General features: G+C 38.0%; 1 protein-coding gene across 1 annotated transcript in view; it reads left to right on the top strand.

Annotated features, from left to right (window-relative positions):
• Positions 1-13187, top strand: part of PCOLCE2 (procollagen C-endopeptidase enhancer 2) — a 72354-nt gene that overhangs the window by 46702 nt on the left and 12465 nt on the right. Inside the window, exon 5 of the mRNA XM_019024857.4 lies at positions 3800-3936. Coding sequence (XP_018880402.1) covers positions 3800-3936 — 137 coding nt within the window. The remainder of the gene's footprint in view (positions 1-3799; positions 3937-13187) is intronic.

Here is a 13187-nt window from a genome sequence, read left to right as displayed (position 1 = left end):
TCTTGTCGCCCTGTCTGGAGTGCAATGGTGCGATCTCAGCTCACCGCAACCTCCGCCTCCTGGGTTCAAGCGATTCTCCCGCCTCAGCCTCACGAGTAGCTGAGATTACAGGCATGCGCCACCACGCCCGGCTAATTTTGTATTTTTTTAGTAGAGACAGAGTTTCTCCATGTTGTTCAGGCTGGTCTCAAACTCCCGACCTCAGGAGATCCGTCTGCCTTAGCCTCCCAAAATGCTGGGATTACAGATGTGAGCCACCGTGCCCGGCCTAGCCTTTGCATTTTTTTGAGTTGCAAATTCATGGATTTAATTTCCTGCTATATAATGACAATTTTCAAAACAGTTTTAAAAATACAAATGGTAAGCAAATCCCACATAGGATTGTTTAACCCTGCAGTGGATGTTATAAGCAGCAGCGACTAACTGTGGGAGGATAAAAATCCCCAGGTCCATGGACATTTCAGGTTACCATTTGCTCCCATCACAAACCCATCATGTCCTGATAATAGTTATTCTAGTGACTAAATAAAAAAGTGTGGATGCTTTGCCTCAACAAAGCCAACAAAAGCAAGCCACATTATCTCTTCAAAGAACAAGCTGGTCTGCTTTAGGGTGTTTTTGGTTGTCATTTAAAATAAAATATGTGCAGGTTTCCCACAAAAAGCTTTATTCATTGTTCTGAAATAATCAACAGAGAAGGTCGACTTTTCCAGTATTTATTAATTTGTGGTTACATATACAACTTTTTACCCTTTCTGGGAACCAGTTTCACATATTAATTGCAGGAAAGAACTTAGCATAGAAACGCATGAAATCTACTTTGTGGACCTTTAAAGATAACTTTATAAAAATTATTACTATTAGAAACACTATAGACTTTAACCCAAACACTATGAGGTAAACATTATGATACTGTTTTTAAAAAAACTTTTCTAAATTAACCTTTCATATAGCTTGAACAGATACCATTTGTCATATATTTCTTTTTTTGTAGAAAATTATTTAAGCTAATATACCATGCAAGTTAGTGATTTGAACATATACACATATATACAGACATAAACAGTGATCATAATTCCAAAACTTGGTTTTATTTTTAAGAAGAAATATATGGCCATTTATTTAATAATGGAAGATTTTATAAGTCTGTTGAATGTTTTATAAAGTAATTTTAAAAATTATGTTTCTGAAACATTTAAACCATATGTAATTCTTGAAATTGTATTGATCATTTCCTCTGTGACATTTGTAAATATATTTGACCAAATAATTCCAACTTAATTATACTTGCAGATTACAGTTAAGCATCTCTTTTCCATTGTTCTTCCCTTTGATCATTTAAATGTTAAGTTTGATTTTTATTTGATTTTAATGTGATTTTTGGCTTCAGTCAATTGAGTTCTTAATCACTGTGTTTGAAATCACTGGCAGTTTCTCAAAGGAGAAAAATATAATGGGAAAATTAAGTCCTAAATAGTTTCTATGCAAGGGAATTATTGTATTGAAGGAATTTTATTGGAATTTTCTTCTATTAAAGAATTACCTTACCTTCATTTGTTACCACAGTTCTTTTCCTTTATCTTCTTCTTTACTTTTTTTAATCTTCTCTGCAAAAGTTTTTGTGACTAATTTCTTTTTTTTTTTTTTTTGAGACGGAGTCTTGCTCTGTCACCTAGGCTGGAGTGCAGTGGTGCGATTTCGGCTCACTGCAACTTCCACCTCCCGGGTTCGGTCCATTCTCCTGCCTCAGCCTCCTGAGTAGTTGGGACTACAGGAACCTGCCACCATGCCCGGCTAATTTTTTGTATTTTTAGTGGAGATGGGGTTTCACCGTGTTGGCCAGAATGGTCTCGATCTCCTGACCTCATGATCTGCCTGCCTCGGCCTCCCAAAGTGCTGGGATTACAGGCGTGAGCCACCACGCCCAGCCTTTGTGACTAATTTCTAAGTAGAAAAAGTTCGCCAATTTTTTTAATAACCTGGAAAGCATTTTATTAGTAAGTGGTGAGAAGTCACTGGACCCAAAGAGGAAATATTTTAATACAATTTAAAGCCGTGTTAAGTATGAATAAGCATTATTCACCTATCACTGGCACTGACTTTTTAAAAGGTAGTTCAGTACGAAGATGTGTGGAAATTATGGTCAAAGCCAAAATTACCTTTGTGTCCATCTGTGATGCTGTTGCTATTATCATCTTCACCTGGATTACTGTGTTTGAGTCTTCTCTAGCTAATAGGAATTAATGTCCTTTATCTTCCCTGAAGTAGCAAGGAGGGTTCTTGCCCACTTGCTGCTCAGCAAGATTGGGTACCAGCTGTCATAGGTAATAATAAATCCAGTGAGATTTCCTTTGATTCACATGTTGGAAATGTTCTTTTAAACATTTGCTTGTATGGGGAATGATTGATTGCCTATTTAATCAAAATTTCCTATTCACTTGAATAATTTAGGACGCTATTATTGGTGCTAGTGCAAAAAATTGAGAAATACTAAAAACCTAACACTGACTTTGTAGATCAGTGCTTCTATGCAACCTCTTCAAAAATAACCACACCCTGATTAGGCCGTGCACGGTATCACACATTTCAAACATACTTCAAGAAGACACTGCCATCAATTCCACTTCCCTGAATAACTGGTCCTGAAAATTTGACTTCTTTACATCTGATAGAAATGTCAGTCTCCTTCCCTCAAAAGGGGAACAACTCTATCCACTCAGCTCACCCTCCTACACATATATGCACACACACTACTACTCCCTGACATACAGTAGTATAAGGAGCATCTTAGATAATACTTTTTATTTCTATTAGCTTCTATTAAGGTATGTAGCCCCTTTTCCCACTATAACACACATCCAGTTATCCAATTACAATTTTGTTTTTCTCTTTCTTTTTCTTTTTCTCTGCAGCTTTATTGAGGTATAGTTGACAAGTGAAAATTATATATATTTATCATGTGCAGCATTATATTTTGATATATGTATACATTGTGAAATGATTACCACAATCAAAGTAATTAACATATCCACCTCACATAGTTATTATTTTGTTTGTGTGTGGAAGGTGGTGTTCACATTTAAGATTTACTCTCGGCTGGGCATGGTGGCTCATGCCTGTAATCCCAGCACTTTGGGAGGCCGAGGCAGGTGGATTACTTGAGGTCAGGAGTTTGAGAGCAGACTGGCCAACATGGTGAAATCCCGTCTGTACTAAAAATACAAAAATTAGCTGAGTGTGGTGGCGGGCACCTGAAACTCCAGCTACTCAGGAGGCTGAGGCAGGATAATTGCTTGAACCCGGGAGGCAGAGGTTGCAGTGAGCTGACATTGCACCACTGCACTCCAGCCTGGGCAACAAGAGTGAAACTGTCAAAAAAAAAAAATTTAGTCTCAGCAATTTTGAAGTTTATTATATGTTATTATTAACTATAGTTACCATGCTGTACAATAGATCTTCAAAACCAATTATAGACTTAAAGTAGGTTGCTAGTGTTACATAATGTTCCCATACTTTTGTAGCTGTAAGTGAACAGAATTCTTAAGTTGAATATCCTAACTAGAGTTGATCTGAGTTTGAGAAGATCTTTTGGAAAGATTACAATTAAAAGCGAAAGAATACCACAGTTTTTTTCAACTAAATAAGAAATATGCAACAAAAAGCACTTAAACATAATGCATACTTTTTTTTACAAAGGAAAATCGTAGTATCCTCCAAATCTGGGGAGAGGAAGAATTCCATTTGAGGTTATTCAACAATGCTATTAATATTTGACACTTCTATTGTGCTTTCTCTAAAGCTTATAGAATTAAAGTTTGAGAAGTTTGATGTGGAGCGAGATAACTACTGCCGATATGATTATGTGGCTGTGTTTAATGGCGGGGAAGTCAACGATGCTAGAAGAATTGGAAAGTATTGTGGTGATAGTCCACCTGCGTAAGTAGCACCTATTTATGTCTTTAATAGTTTTATGGCTCTAAACTTGTTTCTTGTTCAGTTTCCCAATCACATTTGTTTTCTGGAAGATTTTATGTTGTTGTTTTGTTAAATTATTGGGTCCTCTATTAGTTCTCGCACTGCTATAAAGAAATACCTGAGACTGGGTAATTTATTTAAAAAAAGAGGTTTAATTGGCTCAGGGTTCTGCATGTTGTACAGGAAGCATGAGGCTTCTGCTTCTGGGGAGGCCTCAGGAAATGTACAATCATGGTGGAAAGGAAAGAGGGAGCACACACATCACATGGCCAGAGTAGAAATAAGGTCGGGGGGAGGTGCCACATGCTTTTAAACGACCAGAGAGCAGAGAGCTCACTGTTGCCAAGGTGGATGGTGTTAAACCATGAGAAACCGCCCTGATGATCCAGTCATCTCCCACCACGCTTCTCCTCAACATTGGGGATTATATTACATTTGGGCAGGGACACAGATCCAAACCACTACAAGTCCCATAACCATGGAGACAGCACCACCAAAAAAGAATAGCCAACCCAGGCCCTGAGGCAACATTAACAGGAGTGTCAACAGCCAAACAGAAACAAGTAGAGCTGGTGATACCCCAGGGTCAGATGCAGAGCCAGGTACCTGGATACATCACTGCCCTGTAAGAATGAGATCAAGCATCAGAGTGGAATGGGAAAATTCTGAAAACAAAACAAAACAAAAACAACCAGGGGGCTTAATACTGGGGATCCAGACAAGGAGACCCAGAAGTTTACGACAAACCCAAATGATTTTACCTTATCACAGATCTGTCCTGGACTGTTTGAGGCCTTATGCCTCCCCTTCACATTGCTATCCAAATTTTTGCTAAGTGGACCTTGAAGGCACCATGTATTTATTCAACAAACATTTATGGAGCCAAGAGTTCTGCCACTTAATAACTGTGTGACATTGAGCAAGTTACTTAACTCTGCTGCAATATATAACTGTATTTCTGGTGCAATTATGTAACTGTATTTATATAACTGCAATATATAACTATTCCTGGTGTAATTCTGGTGCAATATATAACTGTATTTTGGTGCAAGATATTTCATAACTTCACTTACAATGTTAGTAAAAGCAACAGCTGAAATTACTGCAGCTTGCCTTCAAGTCACCATTATGCCAATTTAAATACCCTTTTCTACTCTGTTGCTTAAACATAATTAGATTATATGCATCACTTGATTTAATATGCATTACTATGATTTTTCATTGACATATTTGAGTTAAAGGAGGATATTTTCTATTTCATTTACATTTACATTGATAATATTAAGAATGTTTTAATACATACAAGATAGTAGTTATAATTTAAGCATAACCACACCCAAATTTGGTTTACAGATGAATATATTGGAGAAGGGCCTATTTCTAAGTTCCTAGATAATTCTTTTCCCATTGCTGCTGTAACAAATTGCCACACGTGCAGCTACTTAAAACAGCACAAATGTATTCTCTTACAGTTCTGGAAGCCAGAAGTCTGAAGTCAGTTTCACTGGACTAAAGTCAAAGTGTCGGCAGGGCTGTTACCTTCTGAAAGCTCTGAAAGGGAATCTGTTTCCTTGGCTTTTCCCGCTCCTAGAGTCTGCCTGCATGCCTTGGCTTGTAGCCCTCTTCCTTCACCGGCAAAGCGTGTCACTTCAGTCGCTGCTTCTGTCTCCTCTTCTTAGTCAAATCTCCCTCTTATAAGGACACTTGTGGTTACATTTAGGGCCTACTTAGGTAATAAAGGACACTCTCCCCTTCTGAAGAGTCTTACTCACATCTGCAAAGCCCCTTTGCCTTATAAAGAAACATATTTACAGGGTCCAGGGATTAGGATGTGGACATTGTTGGGGACTACACACCCTATTGAAAGCCAACACATTAATCTGTGTCTTCCTTTGGACCTCCTTTTTACCCTTGAAACTTTCCTCCATTTATTACCCTCCTCTTTTTCTTCATGTTTATCCTCTACCTCCCTTTTTATTCCTTCCCCATAGCCTATAAACCTAAGTTCTCCCAAATTAAAAAAAAAAGTTTTAAACTCTATTGACTCTGTCCTGCTCTAACTTTTCTTCCATGTCTCTCCTCTTCATATCCAAATACCTTTAAAAAGTAATTTCAAGCTTCATTTTCTAGCAATATGCAAGATAAGATATCCTTAAAAACTTTATAGAATAAACACTAAACAACATTCCTAAAGATTAAGAAAAAATTTTGAAAGCATCGCTGAGTTGTCAAAAAATAAGAGAAGTCATCAGAGGTCAAAAGTAGTAAGAAGCCGAAAGCCAGAGAGAGAAGCACATGCTGAAGGTGGCAGCTCCCCCGGGGCATGTGCCAGTTCCTGGAAGCCTAGCACTTCGTTCTAACAGACTGTGCTTGCAGACAAGAGACAAAGCTCAGGGTCCAGGCCAGGGGGGTTCGGAGCAAAGACCACAGCATGTGTAGAAAAGGGACCCAGAGAAGCTGACACCAATATAAGTAAGCTAACTTTCTCCCTTCCCTAAGGGAGATAGTAAGGAAAACTGGCTGGTTTTGCCTTGGCTTTTGGTGAAGGAAAGGATAGTCTCCGATGAGAATTTCTAACCAAAAACCAGCCAACATTTGGGGTTAGAATTTACACTGCCTGACTGTCCCCCAAAAAACAGGTCAAGAATTTAGTTTAAAGCTTCCAAGTTGATAATGCCCGCAGGAGCTGACAGATGGAAACAGAAATCTCTGGAAGAATGCATCTGAACTTAAGCTTCAGAATCCTTATAAAGTTTCAAGGAACGTAAGCTCCCAATCAAAAAATCACAAAACTGAAAGGAAAGCCAAGATAAGCAGAGTCAGTAGAAACAAACAGTATAATCAGACCCACAGAGGTTATATATCTTAAAATTATTAGATACAGAATGTAAAATCAGTATGCTTAAAGAAATTCATTCAATAGCCTACAAAGTGCTGGCCATTGAAAGTATGACTAAGCAACAAGAATCTTTCAGAAATGATCAAACAGATTTAACAAGGAATCAAATAGAATTCCCAGAACACAGACATAATAATTTAAAACAAGAAACTTAGTACATATAGCTGTCAAATAGCTGATAAGACAGTTACAGAAAGAATTAGGGAATTGAGAAATATAAGTCTTGAATGAATTCAGACTAGAGATTCTGAAGGAAATCTGATAATATTATTTACCAGCAGACCCTCACTGCATCCTCATGTACTGGATGCAGAAAGACAATGATCACAGAATAAAGGACTGACATGCAAGAGGAAGCATTCCAAAGAACAGTTGAGCATAGGGTGAAGATATTAACTTTATAATATGCTAAAGAAAATGTTGATGTTAAATTTGGAATGACCTCTGAGAAAAGTAGAAATATAGTTTTTAACTTGCAAAACAGTGGAAGGAAACATTAAGTGACAAAAAATTCAGTGCAAAAGAAAGTAAGAAAAGAAAAAATGAGAAATATTTTCAAAAGCATGACAAAGCAGGTGTGATGGCTCAAGCCTATAATCCCAGCACTCTGAGAGCCTGAGGTTGGAGGATCAGTTGAGCCCAGGAATTTGACACCAGCCTGGGCAACATGGTAAGATACCATCTGTAAAATTTTTAAAAAAAAATTAACTGGGAATGGTGGCATGCACCTGTAGTCCCAGCTACTCAGGAGGCTGAGGCGGAGGATCACTTGAGCCCAGGAGATCGATGCCACACTGAGCTATAATCGTGCCACTGCACTCCAGCCTGGGTGACAGAGCAAGACCCTGTCTCAAAAGACAAACAAAAAGCACAAGATAAGATGGTAGAAATGTATCTACCATCTAGATATATATAGGTATATCTATAAATATAACTGTAATCAATATAAATACAAATGGACCAAATAATTAATAGAAAACAGTGTTATACTAAATAACAAAACAAAATCCAGTTATATGTTGTTTACAAGAGACATCCCCCCAAAATAAAAACAGAGAGTTTGAAAATAAAAGGATATAAAAATGATTAGAAGCAAACACTAATTGAAGGAAAATTGGCATAGCTTCATTGATATTAGGAAAAAATGAATTTTAGGCAGAAAGCATTACCAGAAATAGTTGCTATATAAATGATAAACGATGCAATTTATCAGGCAGATGTAATAATTGTAAAATTGTAAACTTGTAAACTTGTACATAAGATTATATGAAGCAAAAAAATTAAAAAAATTAAGAAAGGCAGATCTACAAAGTTCATTATTGTAGTAGAGATTTTTAACACATCTCTTTCAATAATTAACAGATTAACTAACTGTTAATGAGAGAAAGTTGGGAAATTAGGAGGTAGAAGATTTGAAAAACAATGAACAGGCTTGGTCTAATAGACAAATAGAGAACACTACATCCAGCAACTGGAGAAACTATTTTTTTCAAGCAAAAATGGACACAGGAGAAAGAAAAAGCCATATTTGCCAAATGATCACTAAAGAAATTTAATCAGTAATTAAAGGTTTTCCTGTCAAGGAAGGAAAAGTTCTGACAGATATTTGAGGTACAGACATTTCTAATACTGCACAGAATCTTCCAGAGAAAAATAGGGATTGTTCCACAACTAATTTTATAAAGCTAGTATGAACCTGACACAAAAACAAGGTAAGGACAGTACAAGAAAATAATATTAGAGACCAATCTCATTTATCAGTATGATAAAAAAGAAACCCTGAAACAAAAAACTTGGCAAGCCAAATTTAGCAATGTATAAAAAAAAATCTATGATCAGGAATCCAAGGTTGGTTTGAATTTAGAAACTTTATTAATTTAACCTTATACCTCACCAGATTAAAGTGTGACTTGTGGACTTATGTTATTTAATGGAAAAATCATTTTATTCACAAATGTCTTTTCTTAGATAGTTTGAACTTAAAAGTTTATATTTTGAAAAAAATTTATTTTAAAAGCAATAAAAATACTGCTCAGGAATAAGTATAAAAGTGTGCTTAATAGGGAAAATTATAAAACCTTGCTAAAATATATTTTAAAAGAGCTAAATAAATGGAGCTATATACAATGCTCATGAATAGGAAGACTCAATATCATTTAAAAATATTAAAACTGGTTTTCCATTAAGCCTAGCAGTCTAATTCTAAAATGTGCATGGGATTGCAAGGGGATAGGAAGAAGGGGGCAAAAGTAAGACAGTTCTGAAGGAGAAGAACCTGGCAGGAAGACTTGCTTTACCATGTATGGAACCTTGTCAGAAAGCTGTTGTAATTAAGACAGTGTGGTTTTAAAAGAGTGATGGGTAGATGGCTAATTAAACAACAAGGAGAGGCCAGAAACATATCCACATGTATCTGCAGATTGGGCCTGTCACAGAGAACCATCAGTCAGCAGGAAAAGGATGGCCTCATTGAAAAATGGGGCCTAGACTATTTTTATTCATATGGAAAAATGAAATTATATTCATAGCTAATATCACACAAAAAATCAATGACAGATGGATTAGAAACTTAAATGAGAAACTTAGATGAGAATTTCTGTTCATCAGAATATACCCTGAAAGAGAGGGAAAAGAAAAGCCACAAATGGAAACATATTTATAACATATATTTGACAAAGGCCTAGGTTCCAGAACGTATTAAGAAATCCTAAAAATTAACAAGGAAAAGATAACCACCGAGTAGGAAAAAAAACGGGGTAAAAGACATGAAAAGGCATTCCCAAAAGAAGAAAGCTGCATAGTGAATAAACCTTTGAAAGGTGTGTGAATTGATACGACCACTTTTGCACCGCAAGACATATACAAGAATGTTCTCAGCAATATGGTTTGTAATGAGGGTGGGAGAGAGTAAATAGCCCAATGTTTATCAACAAGAGAATTCTTAAATTGTGTTATAGTGCACACTATAAAGCAATGAAAACAGTGGATGAATCTCATAGTTATAATGTTGAGGGTTAAAAAAAAAAAAAAAGGCTGAGCGTGGTGGCTCATGCCTGTAATCCCAGCACTTTGGGAGCCCAAGGCAGGTGGATCATTTGAGTTCAGGAGTTCGAGACCAGCCTGGGCAACGTGGTAAAATCCTATCTCTAAAAATACAAAACAATTAATGTCGCCTGGTAGTGCATGTCTGCCTGTAGTCCCTGCTACTTGGGAGGCTGAGGTGGGAGGTTCCCTTGAACCCAGAAGATGGAAGTTGCAGTGAGCCAAGACCATGCCACTGCACTCCAGCCTGGGCGACAGAGTGAGACCTTGTCTCAACAACACAAAACAAAACAAAAAAGAAAAGAAAAATGCACACCGTACCCTTTCGTTTATGACATTTAAAAACATGTAGACCTATACAATATATCGCATAGTGATGCATATGTGTGTGATAAACCTATAGCTAAAAACAAAAAAATGATAAGCACAAAATTCAGGGTAGTGGCTGCCTCCATGAGGGTGCAGGAGGGGCAGCCCCGGCGGCGGCTATTGAGCATCACTCATTTACCAGGGGTTTGACTGGAAGAGCTTGGCTGCCAGCTCACCGACTAACACTTTTATCCAGAGGAATAGTTTTCGTAGTCAGAATACTTCTGGGTTAGAGCAGTGCAGAAAATGAGAAAACCTGTTTGGGGAGCTTTTCCCTGTTAAAAAATGAACAGGAGGAGCACTGGGGATAGGTAGACAGCACCCCATCATACTTGGTTTGATTCAGTGTAGATCAATGCCATTGAATTCTGTTCAGAAACATTGATTCCTCCCCGGCTATGTGCTGGGCACCTGGAATACAAAGATAAATTAAAACTGCAAAGAAAAGTACTGGGAGGGAACAGAATAAGGCAGATAAGTAAATTGGCTAATGAATGTCCTGGGTGGGCTTCTGAGTTCTTTGGCCCAGTCTGGACAAGTGATCAGGGAAAGCTTTTGAAAGGAGATTGTGCCTCTCGAAGACGAGTCTTGAAGGAAGAGTTGGAGTTAGAGACAGCAGGGAGGACAAGCTCATCCCAAGCAGAGGTAACTCCATTAATAAAGATACACAGGAGAGATGTGTGTTATTTCTGCAGCCAAAACCTTGAGTTGGGACCTCTATACAGACGAGGCAGGAGGGTTGAGTTGGCTTCCGTGTGCTGCAGAGATGGTAACGCTCAACTGAATTTAGGCCAGGCGTGACAGGACCAGAGGCTCTAGAACCCCCGTCCTAGAGAAGGTGAGCAGGGAGCCTAGTTCAGAGACTGTTGCAATGGTCCAGGCAAAGTCGAGGAGGTGGAGAAGGGTGGTAGAAATGAAGAGGAGGGTGTGGATCAAGAAATACTTAGGAGGCAAAAATGGCAGTACATGGTGTTTGGTTGGCTGTAGTGACTGAAGGACAGGAAGACTGTGGAATGATAACTAGAGACAGCTAACAGTAACTGGCTCTATACCACATGAAACAGCATCTCAGTCCACTCTTGGGATTTGCCAATGCAGAGTGGATCTAAGTGAAATTTCCTCTTGTCTGCCTAGTGATTTATAACAATTTGCAGATGTAACATGGCCCCCAGTACATTTGTGGCACTGTGATTCTGTCACATTTATCCTAAAGCTCAGTTGCAGCAGAACAAAAATATGTCTTTGTTCCTAAAATACTCTTCCTTGAGAAAATTCAGTTTCCAATATACTACCCCCAAGGTTAATTCATAGAAAAGGCAGTGAATGATCATATAATTATAACATCATGTCTAGAAGGCTGACCTGATTGAGTCTTTCCTTTCCTTTGCTGCTTATAAGTGCTTTTTTTGTAATTTTATCATTTAAACAAAATTAACATGTTTTATTTGTAATTGTAGGTTAGAATTGTGTGTAGTGCATTGTTTTTATTTATTTAATGGGAGTGTTTTTCAAAAGCATGATAGAATATTTTCGTGAAAGGCTCGAATCTCAGAAGCGTTATTTAAATAACCTCATCACTTTTCTGGCTGGAAGTGTCTTAGTCCGTTTTGTGTTGCCTATAACAGAATACCTGAAACTGAGTAATTTATAAAGAAAAAGAATTTCTTATAGTTACGGAGGCTGAAAAGTCCAAGGTCAAGGGACCACATCTGGGGAGAGCCTTCTTGCTGGTGGGGACTCTCTGCAAAGTCCCCACACAGCACAGGGCATCACATGGCAAGGGGGGCAGAGCATGCTAACTCAGGTCTCTTATCTTATAAAGCCGTCAGTCCCACTCCCGTGATTACCCATTAATCCATTAACCCACTTATCCATTAATCTGTGAATGGATGAATCCATTCTTGAGGGCAGAGCCCTCATGACCCAATCACCTCTTAAAGGTTCCATTTCTCAATACTGCCCCACTGGGCATTACATTTCAACATGAGTTTTGGAGGGGATAAATATTCAACCCATAGTAAACTGTAAATGTAGATCACAAAGCTCACTTTTTGATTCATCTCATCCCCTGGCTCAGAAGGTTATATTCAGGACGGAAAAGATCACGCAGTTTTTCTAACTGGTTGGGTCAGGTAGATCTACCTTCTCTGCCACCCAACCCCACTCAGCACAGCTGACAGTAGGGGGGAAAAAAAGAGGTGCTTCATTATTTGGTGTCCACGATGTGTAAGAAGTGATTGGCTGAGAAGATGTCTCAAAAAGGTGTTCAGTCAAACCACTGGTTAATTCATTTAAATAACTTGTTAAATTTTTTCTACTTCTGAATTAGTTTTTAAACAGAATTAATCAGACAGCATTTTTTTAACCATTGTGTAAATAACAATAGCAAAACTTAAATGAAACTATCTTGTGTAATATAGTAATCCCCTAAGATTTTAGAGAGCTTTTGAGCCTCACTTATCATCTCCACTAAATCTTTGGTGCCAGCTAACCAGGAAGCTCGTAAAATTAGAGCTCTTAATCAATGATGCCATTCATGAACACGAAAACAGATTCATCACTTTCTTTTTTTTCCTTTACAGCATTTTGCTAATGGAGATTATAATAGAAATGTTTCCATTTCAGGCATACCGAAGAACTGCCATTGAAAATGAAATGGAAGTCCTTTGCATGGCTTTCTTAGCCCGGAGTGGATAGAAAAGATAATCAGTCCACTGAGATAATCCCTCTGGCTGCATCTTTACAGGGTGTGGGAATTTGTTCACCAGATTTGTCCATTTTATGCTCTGTAGCCAACATGGCAAACCCAGGCCAGCTTGAACGCAAGAGTCTTAGTTCAGAGAATCTGCCTTTTCCCAATCAGGCAAATCATGAGGTGCTTTTTGAAAACCAGCCATGTCCC

This window comes from Gorilla gorilla, chromosome 2, assembly GCF_029281585.2.
Source record: "Gorilla gorilla gorilla isolate KB3781 chromosome 2, NHGRI_mGorGor1-v2.1_pri, whole genome shotgun sequence".
NCBI lineage: Eukaryota > Metazoa > Chordata > Mammalia > Primates > Hominidae > Gorilla > Gorilla gorilla.
Note: the sequence above shows the minus strand (reverse complement) of the source record. Positions and strands in the feature narration are given on the sequence as shown.